Source organism: Aptenodytes patagonicus, chromosome 1, assembly GCF_965638725.1.
Source record: "Aptenodytes patagonicus chromosome 1, bAptPat1.pri.cur, whole genome shotgun sequence".
Classification (NCBI taxonomy): domain Eukaryota; kingdom Metazoa; phylum Chordata; class Aves; order Sphenisciformes; family Spheniscidae; genus Aptenodytes; species Aptenodytes patagonicus.
The window spans coordinates 219,742,828-219,758,054 of NC_134949.1; the positions used below are offsets into that span (position 1 = coordinate 219,742,828).

General features: G+C 44.0%; 1 protein-coding gene across 3 annotated transcripts in view; it reads right to left on the reverse strand.

The window, feature by feature from the left end:
• Window positions 1-3,528: 3,528 nt before the first annotated feature.
• RAB30 (RAB30, member RAS oncogene family) overlaps window positions 3,529-15,227 on the reverse strand; it is a 50,710-nt gene continuing 39,011 nt past the window's right edge. For 2 of the 3 annotated variants that reach the window (XM_076328358.1, XM_076328359.1), the window contains 3 exons: window positions 14,655-14,738; window positions 9,755-9,938; window positions 3,529-7,018 (listed from right to left, as the gene is read on the reverse strand). In XM_076328358.1, coding sequence (XP_076184473.1) covers window positions 6,768-7,018; window positions 9,755-9,938; window positions 14,655-14,738 — 519 coding nt within the window. In that variant the 3' untranslated portion in view covers window positions 3,529-6,767. The remainder of the gene's footprint in view (window positions 7,019-9,754; window positions 9,939-14,654; window positions 14,739-15,227) is intronic. The other variant, XR_012994429.1, reaches the window with a different exon arrangement.

The following is a 15,227-nucleotide window of genomic DNA, read 5'->3' on the forward strand; positions in this document are numbered from 1 at the left end:
ATTTACTCACTTGCACCAAACCCCCACCGATTCTGAACATCTGAATCTCTCCTATTGGTCCCATAAGAAGGGAAACATTCCTTACAGGATGCCCTGGCTGAGAATGAGCTTATCATATTAGTTAGGTTTATGTGCATAGTAAGAAACTCAAGATGGCACAGAAGATGAGCCACGGATGCTCTTCCTTCTAGCTAAAGCAGGAGTCTGATCCAGTGGTTCATGCAACCAGGACTGTTTCCAGTCTAAGACCTCCACAGTGCTTGAGGCATGAGCAGTATTGGGAAGGAGCAGATTCACAGATGAACGGTACTAGAGGAATCAGGCTTTGAAAAGCTCTGAGGTTTGCATTCATGTGACACCAGAGCCCTTGATCACTGCCCTTGAAAGCATAAGAGTACTTCTAACATCCCCTCTCCCTGCAGGGAACCCCAGCTAAAACCATGGCTGACACGGGTTTTGGCCATGTCAGGCACCTGTGGGCCAGCGCTGGACTCCAGAAGATGCTCGGCAGGGACACCACCGCAGTGCGCTCACAAGCACGCCTGTCCTTGGGAACATTGCCCCAAGATAAGCAGTAGTGGAAAAAGCAAAGGTGCAAATGCAAAGGTGGCATCTGCTTCTTGAGTTTAATTGTAGCACTAACCAGAGCTAAAATTATCTTCTGAGCTTGCTGGAAAAGGATAACTGCTTCAACAAATGCGATCACATCCAGGAAGTGCTAATAGCTAGTTATTAATGTGAAAACAGAGACAATGTCTGAGTACGGTACAGTCAGCTCCTGTTTATCCAGACAGACGAGCTGAGCTGTTAACCTTAGCTATACTCTTAAAACCAGTCTAATTTTTCACAGACAACATTTATAGCCTAAATTACATTCATTGCCATCTCAGTTTCTGCTATACCTGGGTTATCTCTCCCCAGTTACCCAGTTGACTCTATTTGGAGGTGCAAACGTTAGAGATAAGCTTTTTTTTTTGGATCTGTGGCTCCCCACATGGAAAAAAAAAAACCAACCCACAACACTCAACTCACATGGCATAGCTTTTTCTTCTGGTTTAAGTTACAGCTCATTCACATGAGGGGAAAGGGTGTGATGGCATCCATGGGTGATGACAGCCAGCAAGCTATCTCAGCTAGATGTAGTACAGCAAAAGGAGACTTCGGGTCAGTTTAGCAAGGTGGTGATTAGCAAGGTAAGTCAGAGCAATGCACCAGGCTACTTTGGGAGCCTTGCGTCACCGTCAGCGTGATTAACCTGTTGTTTGTTTTCCTAGCCAAGATAAATCCTAAACTGAGGCAAATGGGAGATCTGTAACATTTGCGGTACATTTAACTACAGCTCAAGTGGATGATCACATTTCAAAGACACAACCAGTTCCAGCTGAGGCTGCATTGCTTAGGATGCACTGGTCACTTGTAGGAAGTCAAGTGAGTGTCTCCCCACCACTCATCATCGTAAGAAAACAAGACTGTCCTTCAAAATGATGATCCTTTGCTGTTTGCGAACAGTAACTAGAGCAATTACTACCCACGGCAACAAGAGGACAGACCTGTCACAAGGAAAGAAAGGTTGGCTTCAAGAGCCAAATTTGTTCAAATAAGCAAAGCTTATAAAAAAAATTAAGAAAACATTTTGATATAACATCTTTCACTACCAGAATTGATCAGAATATTTATTTTGGCTCCAGTGGGTTTTCTGGTGAGCCCTTTTGTACATCAACATTTCAGAGAGTTTCCATACTTGCTCAGTAGGAATTCACAAAGTGTCCTCTAGAAACACCTTTTTCTAACTGAATTCACTCAAAAAGGTCTTTGTTGGTAGGAGCAACCCATATAAGGATAATGGGTACTTTGATATTGAAAGCAACAGAATGCAGAAGAATTTAGATGAGACTCAAATTCAAAGTCCAGAGCAATCAAAACCTAAGTCATAGTTGCATTTTTTTTAAAAGAGGATGGGATTGAGAAAATCCTGAGTGAGTAGAACCATCTCTTTACTTCGCATTTTCTGCTCCACACGGTCATCTTTCCCCTTGCACAAAGTGCTATAGCACTCAGTCTGCCCCACAGCCAGGAGAGGGTTTCTGTGATAGTGCCTCCAGCCGTATCTGACCACCATGGCACCACAGGTCCCCAAAAGGCAGCGTATCCTGCATGTTTGCTCAGCCTGTTTTAATAGCTGGAGAATTTCACCTGTTTTCCAACTGAATTCAGTCTTTGACTACAGAAATCACGCCAGCTCAACATGTCTTAGCCTGATTTACAGACAGTTCTTCACGCCAAAAAAAGACAAGTGGAAAAGCAGCTGAACAAACAGCAGTCCTTGGGGATAACGAACAAGGCAAAACCCAGTGGGTTTGACTACAACTAATTGCATCCCTTGTCAGCAAAAGCTCAGGAAAGCCTCTTGTCCCGTGTGTGTACCCACCATGCTTCTGCATCACTAATTTCGACTTTCCCTCTTTTCAAATCACTGTCTCCTGTGTCAACCTCAGTCTGCTGCTGCTATTACTGATGGAATTCAATAGCCATTAACCACTAAACCTAGACTAGCAGGAGCCAACTGTTACCAATATAGCTATTTCCAAAAAGACAAACAGCACCAGCAGGCTGACAGATTTTAAGGGCTGTTTCATGTGTTCTACAGCAAAGAACAAAATATCTTGCCTGACAATTTGTCATGTGTGGTTTTCATTAAATGATGATCACAAAGCTATTTAGCATTCAGCACAAACACATTCTGCACGCTCAAACAACTTACCTGTAGATCAAATCAGGACTTCAGTGTTAGAGGTAGGAAGAGGCACCCAGTGTCCCCTTCTTTACAGAGTTCATAATTTCACTTTTTCCATCATAACTCTTCAACCTGAAGGGCTTCCCCCCCCCCCAGCACTTGGTCTCTCATGGGGAACACAAATAGGAACAGAAGGGAGTCATGGCTTGTCCCGGCAAACTTGCAGTGTAAATACCCAACGCAAAATACCAGCGAGTACTTCACACAGTGATCTGAGGCGCAGAACATTTGGTGGTTTACCCAAGATCAGTCTGACTGAATCAGTGGCTGAACTGGAAAACAGAGTTTAGACCATCCAGTTTTCAGGAAATGTTTTTACTAATCTCTGCAAACAGGTTTGCTAGATAAAGCAAACATCTGTTGACCATCCAATATTGGCTTCTGCATGGAGCTACTCATTGTGCTAAAAAATTTCAAGAAAAGGTCTCATTATGGGACTACTATAAAAATTAATATTAACCCAGAAATAAGACGATTACTCCATAACTGTGAGTATATCACCCTGAAAACACATCAAAATCTAGCAGCCACACTAAAAGCAATGCTTTGCTCTCTTGATAGTGGAGAACATTTCCAGCCAAATTTGGCCCCATTATATCAATTCTGCATGGCTTTTGGACACTCGACCCAGCAAGCACCACAAGGCTTTTACTGACAGTTCTCTCAAAAATCCACTCATCTAGCAAGGTGTTTGCCATAGTTGGAGAGTTGATTATCAGGAAAAAAAATACAAATCCCAATTATATCTCCTTTTATTTTTCAAGACTTTGATCAGCAGCACTAAGTTGTCATTAGCAGTTGATAGAGCTCCTCTTCTAGTTGGGGAGCCTTTTCAGCAGCGGACCAGACTGTAGAAAAGAAGATAAGCCCTCAGTGCTACAAGGAGAGGTGGGTTGTACGCACTAGAGACATATTCAAAGGTGTACAAAAATAACTCCTGCAAAGGAGTTACTACAATAAAATATCACTTCTTCAACAGGTAGTGCGTTTGTTAACTGCAGAAAAAGAGGCGACTTTCAAACTACAGCTTTGGCTTACGACCTTATAAAACATTGCACATACCACCATTGTTTCCTTTCAACTTTTTAAGTCAACACAATAAACCTAGAAAGGAATCAGTTCAGATTTGTCCCTGGAGAAGTCAGATGCTTCACTGTAACATCAGCCCAACTGCAGCACTCCACCCCGCCGCAAAAGCACATCACTGTCTGGAGATGGAGCCCTTACATGGAGAAGATTTGCTAGCAATAAAAAGAACCAATGCTTTGAGGTTGCTAGTAGGCAGCTAGTCTCCAAAGTAGTCACCTACAGGCTAGGAAAGCACTGGAAAAAGAGACCTAGCCTTCTAGAAACCTCAAAGTGAATATCCAAGAAAATAAAGTTCGCAGTTTCTGCTATTTGACCAGTTCAGCTTGTTCAGTCATGATAACGTGTTAGAGTTCAACCTCCAGAAGTGCTGCAAGGAGCACCTGAAAATACATTTACAGTGGTACTCAGGAGGAATGAAAAGTACCTGCCCAGCTTTGATGCTTTTAGAAGTCAGGCTGAGGAACCCACAGGTGTTTTAGCAGGCAGTCTCCTTCCTCCTTGATTAACTCAGTCAAGCCCTGCCCTATTTGTTATCAATTATATGCTGACGAGTCCAGCATCTGGAGAGTAAGAGCTTTTACAAATTAAATATATGTAGCATTGATTTTTAACTTGTGTGTTACCTTGCATGTGACACGCTGAGCCTCGCTCTAAACAGCTAGCTAAAAGCCGTGCAGAATCAGCTGTCTCGGAGTTGGGTGGTCTTCGCAAGCTCAAATGAGGCTGCATTTGGCAATTTGGGGAATGCTCAAGACAGACATCGCTCTTCAGCACAGGCTGCACCACACGGTCCAGCACAGCAGAAGCCACAAAGTCCCACACATTTCTAAATCTTCTGGATTACACCATGAGCAGAGACTGAAAAGGACCAGTACAGGCCAGCACAGCAGATGACATGTCCCCCAACATCTCACACTTAGAGCAGCACTTTGCTAAGTGTTACCTAAGTGACAAACAAGCCTTGTACCACAACTTCTACATCTTCCTTTTTACCAATAGTCATAAAAGAAGAAAGTGACCTAAAAAAAATAGCAAGAAAATATTAAAAATGGTGATATGACACACCAATCCCCCCCTCTCTCTGACATAGAGTCAGCTCACCATTACAGATCAAAGGCACAACATGACACAGCCCAAAGAAGTCTTTCCAGGAAAATGTGAAAAAGCATTTTTAAAAGCATTTTAAAATGCTTTTTTATTGGTTTTTTTTTTTTCCAAGAAGTACTTACTGGCAGCTTTTTATGTCAATACAAAAGCTTTGTTATAATCTTCAGTAAATGCCAAATAATATTAAATTGATTAACTCTAAATTACAGCATATCACAGCCATGTAATTGCCAGGAGAGATTTTATCCAGATTAGCTAAACTGAACTCAAACTTCTAAAAATAATTTTTCATGTGCGCATTCACTATCTTCCAATTTTGCTTTAACATCAACATGTAAATTTGCAATGCATTATTCGCGTATGGCACTAGAGGTGTAATAACATCGCAAACTCCATAGTGCTTCCACTTCGGGGTTTTGTAGAAAGAAATTGCCTAAACAGTTACACATACACTGGAGTCTGAGATTAAGAGTACAAAGCATCAAGTAAATTAAATGACTCTACAGCCTTGAAAGCTACTCTAGCAGAGGGACTAGGTGCCAAGAAGATACCTTCAAGAGCATCTTGGAGAGCAGTTCCACAAGGTGAGTGCTGGTTGGGTCAGACAGAATGATACCACTTGCAACCCACTGCTATTTCCACTTAGCATAAAAAAAAACCTCTACAAAATTGTACGCCTGCCTTTCAACAAGAACTGTATCTACAAGCTTTATTTTTAAGCTGGACATATTGCAGACTGCCACTTCAAGCTGTGCTCTCTTTGAACCCTTATACACAATCCATGCACGCACAAGATTTTGGTCATGTCTGGTGTGCTTTTTCCAACTCTACCAATAATGTTTCCCAAGGCTGATTTTTTACATTAGGACATTACTAATTAGACGAGGGACGGTTAATTTTCTTTTTTTTTTTAATTTCTGGAGCGTCTTTTCATCCTATGTTGGATATCAAAGCAGCACAGTCCTTTCCCACTATGTTCAGGCCTAGAAAAAGAGGTAACGAGATTTTTTTTTTTTTAATGAACAGTGCTAATTAGTGTTTTTTCCTAACCAGTCTGTTACACATTCAGAGGACAGTAATGTAGTAAGACTACATTTGATCTATGGAATATTTGCTGAACTGCTAGCACCAAAGGGAGCAACTGAGCTGTATCCATGTCTTCTTAAATCTTGAAAGTGTTGATATATGTAACTTTTTTTTAATTCCATGTTCACGAAAGTGCCTGTAGATGAGAGACATAACACTATTTCAAACACCAGAGTCCTCCATGAAGACGCGCGGGCAGACACTATATACATGTCTTAAGAGCTCACTCGCTGGCAGCCCGGAAGATTGCCAGTGTAGTCCAGGGTCAGTGTTCATTGTTGGTTTTTTCTTATTATTTTAATTTTAAAAAGGACCAAAGACATTGTTCTGTAAGAGATTTTGATCTCTTCAATATCTTCTTCAAGAGAGGCTGCTCTAGTCTCCATAGAAGGGAACACAATAAGGGAATGCAATAGCTCACATTCTGCATTACATGAAGCACTTGTGCAACTCTCCTTTTCCTAACCCACTCCAGAGACTGCAAGAAAAATGAAATTTAAACCATGTTATATTCGGCTACTTTGCCAAGTAGCTGGAGCCATCAGCCTGCCATGCTTCCAGGTCTGCAACCTGACTCAGGGTAAGTCAGATGGGTCAAAGTGGCAGGAATTCCTTTCAAGGAGATAAATCCCAGAAAAAAAGAGAAATCCTCTTGGGCAATGGCAGAAGGGGAAATCACATGTCAGCTCTTTTAATTAAAATTACAGCAAGTCAAGTAGCTGATACTTTTCCCCTCTCCTGGTAAGGGGGATGAGACATTGTTCACAAGGGTGTTCTGTCGTGCCTCGCTGATCAATCGGCAGGCCAAGTCCAGGAAGAGTTTTTCCACATTATCCGATTCTTTTGCCGAGGTTTCCAGATAGTACATGTCCTGCGCTTCGGAAAACTCTGCAGCTCTTTGCTGGGAGACTTCCCTCTTATCAGCTAAATCAATCTTATTACCTGCATTGATAAAAGATTTTAGGAAAAGGAATTAATTTGACTTCCAAAACAAGAGAAACAGAAGTTGATAAGAGATAAAGAAGAGTTTGGTGTTGTATATATGTACGGACAGTGGTTTTGATGTGAAACTCTTAATGCTTGCTCTCCCCTCCAAATAATGGATTCCCTGATACACGTGACCAAGTTCATTTAATATCAGCTCATTTAGTGCAATATGCCCTGTGAACATCCAAGTCAGTTTTAATTTAGCATCAGTGCATCTGTTTGCTGCTATCAACCAACATTAAGGGATTTCCATTTTAGTATCTATTGAAAGTTCTCCTGTTCTTGCTCTGAGGAGCACTTAAAATGTCAATTATAGCATGCGAGACACTAAATGTGGTATTTCTCATGTCATTACAAGCTTTAAAAGAAGCCTGGCACGGAAGGCTGCTTTCCTATTTCAGTATTCCCATGAAGGATTTGGCTGTTGAGGCTGAGCAGGGATGGGCTTGGGGAGCACGCACAGAGCGAGGTGGGGAGAGAAGCCGGCCCCTTCTTTTGGAGAGCTCGGTTTAGCAGAGAGTTGATTAATGCCTCAAGCAAGTGTCTGATATGATTATACCCTATTACCGGCCACTTCACTTCAAACATGATGTTTTTGGCATAAATTAATCTTACAAAGAAGATAACAGACTAGGACCTGCGATAACAGGGAACTGTGTCTATGGACTCAGCAGGTTCAGGAGGAAACATCTCCTGGCCTTGCTTCTACCAGCGATTTTGTGAGAACTAGTGGGAAGAAGACTGGCACTTCCACTTCCACGTCTCATTGCCCTCCTCTTATCTGAGATGCCCTTTCTTTCCTGATAAAGCAGTTTCCTGGACCCACAGCATACACCGAAGTTATCTTTCTAAACAAATCATAGAATCATAGAATCATTGAGGTTGGAAAAGACCTCTAAGATCATCGAGTCCAACCGTCAACCCAACACCACCATGCCCACTAAACCATGTCCCTAAGCGCCTCATCTACACGTCTTTTAAATACCTCCAGGGATGGGGACTCCACCACTTCCCTGGGCAGCCTGTTCCAATGTTTCACCACTCTTTCAGTAAAGAAATTTTTCCTTACATCCAATCTAAACCTCCCCTGCTGCAACTTGAGGCCATTTCCTCTCCTCCTATCGCTTGTTACTTCGGAGAAAAGACCAACACCCACCTCGCTACAACCTCCTTTCAGGTAATTGTAGAGAGCGATGAGGTCTCCCCTCAGCCTCCTTTTCTCCAGGCTGAACAACCCCAGTTCCCTCAGCCGCTCCTCATCAGACTTGTTCTCCAGACCCCTCACCAGCCTCGTTGCCCTTCTCTGGACACGCTCCAGCACCTCAACGTCCTTCTTGTAGTGAGGGGCCCAAAACTGAACACAGTATTCGAGGTGCGGCCTCACCAGTGCCGAGTACAGGGGCACGATCACTTCCCTACTCCTGCTGGCCACACTATTTCTGATCCAGGCCAGGATGCCATTGGCCTTCTTGGCCGCGCAAGCAGTTTATGGGTATCACCATCTTCAAAGTGTCTGTTATGGCTGTTATCTATATTTTGTGCTGTAGATGCTGATAATTAACTTAATGTTCCCTAGAAATTCACATATACATTTGTAGTAAATTATTAATTATATCTGCACCATTTGTACACATGCCATAACCTTCGCATCGAGTGTAATGAGTTTCTTTGTATGGAAGCTCCTTAAATCCCAAGGCTCACTTGCAACACCACTGGGGCATGTAAAACTCAAAGATTTTTTTTAAAGCCACCTTAAACACATTTTACAATCCTCTAGATTTTTCTTTTAAGCAAACAACTGTTAAAGGAGATAATGACACTGCAGTATGAAACTTTTTGGCTTTCCCCAAGTTATTTTTCCATTGTTCTTTTTATATCCTTGGGCCTTTAAAAGCCAAGTCCTAATTATCAGATGCTGAAAGCAGAGCATGGAAAAGCATGGGTAGGCAAAATAACCTTCACCTTGCTTGTAGCAGACAGATGGCCTGAGGTCTGCTTGAGCTTGAGTTGAAGCTCTACAGATTAACATAACATTCAGTTATTTATTTTTAGTTTCCCTAAAATCCATGCAAAAATAGCCAGTTTTCCAGCTCTGCCCCACCTACAAATGCTACGATCCACACAACCATCATGTCCTGATATGGTTCCCAGATCCTGACCCACCTGAGACAAGACTCTGGTTGTCCCACAGCTATGGGGTACAGCAACCCACAGGCTTCCCCAGCTTGAGCAGATCCTTATACATTTGTAGAGATCCGAGCTGGGAGTCACAAGGGAAACTGCTCTTTTCTTAGCTCAGTTGGTAGCTGCACCATCAACACTTCAGTGCCGTATGGGACCAACTGGTGGGAAGTATCCACCTCTGCATGCAATAGCCTTAGACCTGAGACAGGACCACACTTCAAGTAGCGGCTGTGGTGTCCCGAACATCACTATCAGCATCTTGGGGTTATTTGCAGAAGGAATGGTCCAAGCACTGGGTTTAAGGCACCGGCTGTACCCTGTGCCCACCTGCAGTTACAACTGGTTGGCAACAAGATCTGCTGCACCAGTTTGAGCATCCTGCACCACCAGTTCACACAGATGCCACGTTTTCCTCCTGCTAACACCTCCATCTGCCACCAAACCCCTGACACACACAGCTTGCCCCCTCATCGCACCACCACCCCACTAGGGACGATCATCACTTACCCACTAGCACGGTTATGACCTTATTGCTGGCATACTGCTCGATTTCTCGCAGCCACTCGGGGAGACACCGGAAGGATTCTTCACAGGTGATGTCATAGGTCAAGATTAACGCGTTAGCGCTGCGATAGTAACTCTGCGTGATGGACCGGAATCGCTCTTGTCCTGCTGTGTCCCAGATCTGCAGCTTTTGGCATAACAAGGAAGGGTGGTAAAAGGGAAAAAAATATTATTTAACTTTTATTTGATAGCAGCACTGTTTTGACCTAAAAAAAATCCTTTAGGGTAAAACCAATGCTGTAAAAGCACTTAACTCTTCTTCCCTTCGGCTTCCCCTCCCCCAGCACTTTTTGTTTCCGTTCCTGCACTTGTGGATTGAAATGCAAGGCACAAAGTCAGCTGGCACTGTGGCCAACGGCCCCTGGAAGCCGCAGGTCTGCAGGCTTTCATGCGACTTCTAGCATCTCCCTCTGCTGTGGGCAGAGCTGCTGGCCTGGAGTTACAACACAGGCACTGGAGGGGGAAAGTCACTTCTCCTGCCCCTGAAGTCCAACCAACAGCAGCATCCATCTCAAGAAGAAATAAGAGAGCCTCTCCTCTAGCTCCCAAAGCTAGTTATAGTTATCCTGAGATGATGCACTGAGGGGTGGAAACCACAGGATTGAACAAGGAGCTCAGCTGAAGGCTGATCCAAGGACTCTTAACACATTTCCTCTCTACAACTTCAGCCATCTCACCCAGTTGCTCGCTGCCTGCCTTCCCAACATGTAGAACTGGTTGACATGTCCTTAACTATATCAAAGAGGTCATGAGTGTTTGCCAAACCCTCTGGGTCCAGGAAGACAGCATACAATACAAACTAAACTCATAGTGTTTTTATAATTTGACCACCTGATCGGTTTTGGTGGGTCATCAAAACCTCAATTCTTCAAAAAGGCAGTCAAAGAAACAAACATCAAAATTAAAACATTTCAATATAAAAGAGTACTTCCCTGCTTCAGCTTTTATTTTTTTTAAAGCACCCCTCCCTGGAATTCAATATGTGAAAGGGTGATTTCCAGCCAGAATCCTGTGTACTTTGGATGTTCTTCTTTTGGGAAGAAAAAGGTAAAGTATTTGAGATTTTTTCCATATATTCAGCAGCCCAGAACAGAGAAAAACCTTATTCTTGCCCAGTTCCAAAGTCAAACTACGTCAGCTACTCATCATAAATGTGTTAGTTTGAAATGAGAGCTCCCAGTAGCAGCTTTCAGACATGGGGTATGATTTTGAAAGAGTACATTTTTTGCAGAGAAAGTAATTTGTGGCTGGCTCACAGCTCCTGGGCACCTTTGTGCTTAATCTCTTGGCCTAGCTGTATTTAAACAGCTGAACCTGGCACCTGCAGTTAAGTGACACATGAAACAATAAGTGAAATTACTTGCACATGAAATTCAGATTACGAATGAGTCCCCATTAAAAAAAAAAACAGCCTCCCAACTCTGGCAGATGGAAAAATACAGATAATTTTGTTGTTGCTCGGCTATTTCCCAGGAAAAACATTTATTGATTGGTCTACTGGTTAGCTCCAGCTTACATATGTTTCACATTTATTGAGAAGATCTCCAAGCTGATAAAAACTTGATGTGAATACGTTCTTCCACCACTTTAATATAACAGACATTGAAAGCCAAAGGGATTGCCCTGGGGGAAAAGGTTTCTTACTGGCTGCAGCCGCGAGTCTACCTGCAAGCTGGGTGCAGAAGGCAGGGAAGGGCCCCTGACCTTACAGCCACTGACAAACTCGTCCTGCACACAAAATGCACATCTCGCACTTCACCCCACTGATTATTTCTGCCAAATAAAATATTTCACAGCAACCATTTTACATGTATCATTTTTTCAGAGGAACCGAAGGGCAGTGCCTGACTCAGCCTGCAGAAAACCTAGATGTTTATTTTTCTTGGAGCCAGCTGATGCTTCCCGCTCTCCCAACATTTGCACATACATTTAGCTTTACGCATATGAACATTTCCACCAAGTACAGTAAGATCACAGGTCTATATAGCACAGCCCTCTGCAGCACTGAGGATGCTTAGCTTTGACCAGTATGATAACCGTTATTGACTTGGCTCAAATTCGTGTAGCCTCTTAGTACAGCTGTTGTATATATTTTTTGGTTTTATTAGAAAAGGCCAGGCAGATCAAAAGCCCCCTCAACTGCACAGTACTGTCTCAGCTCATCTGTCAGCGAGCTTTAGTAGCGGCTCATATCCAATATGGCTTGCACACAGCTTTCATGCTAGCAAGTCCCTCTCCACTGACTGTCAAATGCAGTTTTGAAAGCTGGAAAGTATTATTCCCCAGAAATCTATCATTTATTTTCAAGTCTGAAAACCTTTTCAGTAAACAGCTCTGCTCTCTCATCCTGGATCCCAGCAGACGTGCAGAAGATGCTACCCGGCACAGAAGCAGAGTCACGGCTCGGGCACTGTGAAATGAGCTAGCAGTCACAGAAACGCCTTGTTTGACTGAGATGTCATTTTTATTGCTCTGTCCTCTGAGTCATTCCTGCTTTTCCCGCTCATTAAATGTTTATTCTCACTAGCACTGCTTACTCAGAAAGTTTCAGCTACAAGATCACTCCCTGAAAGAAATCCGTTTGCCTTTCAGACTCCATAAGGCTCATTCAAATGCCCAAATGTATCGTGCTAAGCTTCCTCCCAAGCTTGGTCATTGTGGCTGAGCTCTGGCCACTCCAATTTACTCGACTGGTGGGGTTGGGAGAGGGACTTTGATTTAACAACTCATTATTTGCTACGTGAAATATAACTGGTATACCAGCTACCACTTGCTAAGGCTCTGTGAAACACAAGCCAGGCCCAGGGTGATTAAGAGAGTTGCTTGGGTGGACACTTGTGCATTCATCACACATTTGCAGGGCAGCAGGGGCTTACCACACTGACAAGTTTGTATGTAGCTTGTAGAGCTTCCCTGAACCATCCTTGCCCCAAGATAGCCCATGTTGGCACAACTGCTCCCAACTTTCTCTTAAGGAGTTTGCATCCTCAGTCCAAGCTAGTCTTAATACGGGATTATGTCATGGGAGCAACAAGTCAAGTGCAGACAAATCCTTAGGGTGAGTTCACCTGTCCAAAAACCAGACCTCAGATATAAATGATGTTCTTAAGGCTCTATCTGTACTTGACAGGGAACCAGATGCTTGGAAAGGAGAGGTGTCTGAAGTGGATGGGATTCATCGTCCTCGAGATTGCTTTTCTCTCTCCATTGACCAGGACAATCTTGAGACAGCTGGTTTAAGCCAGGTATACAAGGGAAAAAATGAATTCCACCTTCAGTGCAGTACTTAAGCCATTTACCAGCTTAGATCCTCTGAGCTGCTCCACTGGAGCTGGTTTTGGGAGAAAGAAGCATCTCTGCTGTCTGAGGAGCCCAGACAAGCAGCATCCGTGTCCCAACCAATCCCACTACAGCAGATGCCTGCTAATGAGCATCACAACCACCGAACTAAGCACTGACACCACAGGGGCTACACATGATCCTCACTGCTCTCCTGCCTGCTGCTCTGTCCCACTTGCACAGCAATGTGCTGAACATTAACTCGGTCTTTATCAGAGGAAAATATTTAAACCTCTTGTCCTTCACCTGCTTAGGCTGGAAGGTCTTCTGGTCAAGGACCGTGACTTGCCATAGGTTTGCACAGCTCCTCATACAGCAGGGTGGCAGCCTGCTGACATGATCACAGCTTTTAAGATCTGTCCTAAACTTAGGAACACACCACCTGATTTTCTTCTCAAAAAAACCTCTGCACTGAAATACAGGTAAAAAACCCAGGGTTGAAAATCTGCACGACTCCACTGTTTCCATCCCAGCACAAGCTTAAAAATGGGTCTCAATGTCACATCCAGCTGTTGTCACACTGCTGCCACTCTACCATTTGCTCACTACTAGATTTGATGAAGGCAGCAAGGAGAAAAAACCCTGTTTTTCACTTTAGTGCACCCGGATTTAATGCAGGCAGAGTAATTCCAGGAGCAGCTCAGGGACCCTAGACACCTTGACATTAGAGGCTCAGATAACCATACTCTTCTCTTGTCTCTTGAGCATCACAGTAGCTCTAGCAAAATCTCTACTAATGAACGAAGCAGCGCCAGCCAATGTCTCTGGGTGCTGGAACCCAACCATGGATCCCATTAAAGCATGAGATTGGTCCCTGGTGTGTTTTGACCCAGGCAAAGTAGCTCTCCGCCAAGTGATGCTCAGGCTCAGTTTGGGAGTTTGCTCAGGACAAGGACAGTTTCCCAGCAGCAGTTTGGTTGCAACCACCCTATTTTGGAGGGTGAAAGAGTTAATAATGCAGACATTGCCTTTCTCACTTCAACCCGTTGATCAAAGCATCAGTATTGTGACCATCTGAACTTCTCCCAAATCTGTAACTCGGCAGAAGTGGAAGACAAGCCTTCATTGTGCAGAACCGCACAAGTCCAGAAGCCTGCTCTCCTCCACCAGCCATCTCAGGAGCTCACAGGAGAAGACCTTCACCGAGCACATCCCAGTGGGAATGCAATAGACTTCAGTTTACCACAAATGCCGTAAGCGGAGGTTGCACTGAAGCGCTTCTTTGCACCTCCTCAACCCCAGCCAGGCACGATCTCAGTGTCTCCTAGGCAAGGACAGAGTTTTGCAAGATCTGCCCTTTCCATTTTCTCCCTTAGACTAGGTTCACTGTTACGATCCTGATGGTAATTGTGGAGAGGGGCACAAAGATCGTTAGAGCCAGCATTGCCTGAGCCATGCCAGACAGCCCTGTGCTTCCCGACATGCCCACGGGCCTTCCACCAGTCAGAAACCTCAGCTATAGTACTGCCACATGAGTTTACACTGAAAACCATCAGGCTCCTACCTTTACTTTTTCACCGTTTATCTCCACAGTTTTAATCATAAAGTCAACCCCAATCGTGGCTCCTTGACCCGGTGGGAAAAGTCCCTGAAAGAAAACAGAGTTTCATTAGTCAAATTTCTGTAGCTCTCTCTGGGTGCCAATCCTCACCCTTTTCCATCCCCAAAACTATTTCTTCCTTGTCCCCTTCCCTGGACACTTATTTCCATCACATTTAGAGAGGAAAATGTGACATTTCCCTGGTACAAAGGTTACCATAATTCAACCCCACAGTGTTTTTGCTGCCTACGCATCCCTAGTCATGTAGCAAGTCATTGACTTGAGAAATGGGAACACAGGAGAAAAAGAGGATGCATACAGGGAAAAAGAGAGGGGAAAAAGCCCTTCTGCTTCTGTGCAGTTGGAAGAGGCAGGGGAAGGGTAGATGGAGACCCTCTGTCCCACTTCCCAACACCTTGAAAAAGGTGGGAGCGCCCATGTGGGATGAGATGCCTTTGCTCCTGCAACCTCACACCTTCCTTCTCCCCTCCACCACACGCCACGGCACAGAAAGGCATTTCTGGCAGCTCCCAGCAC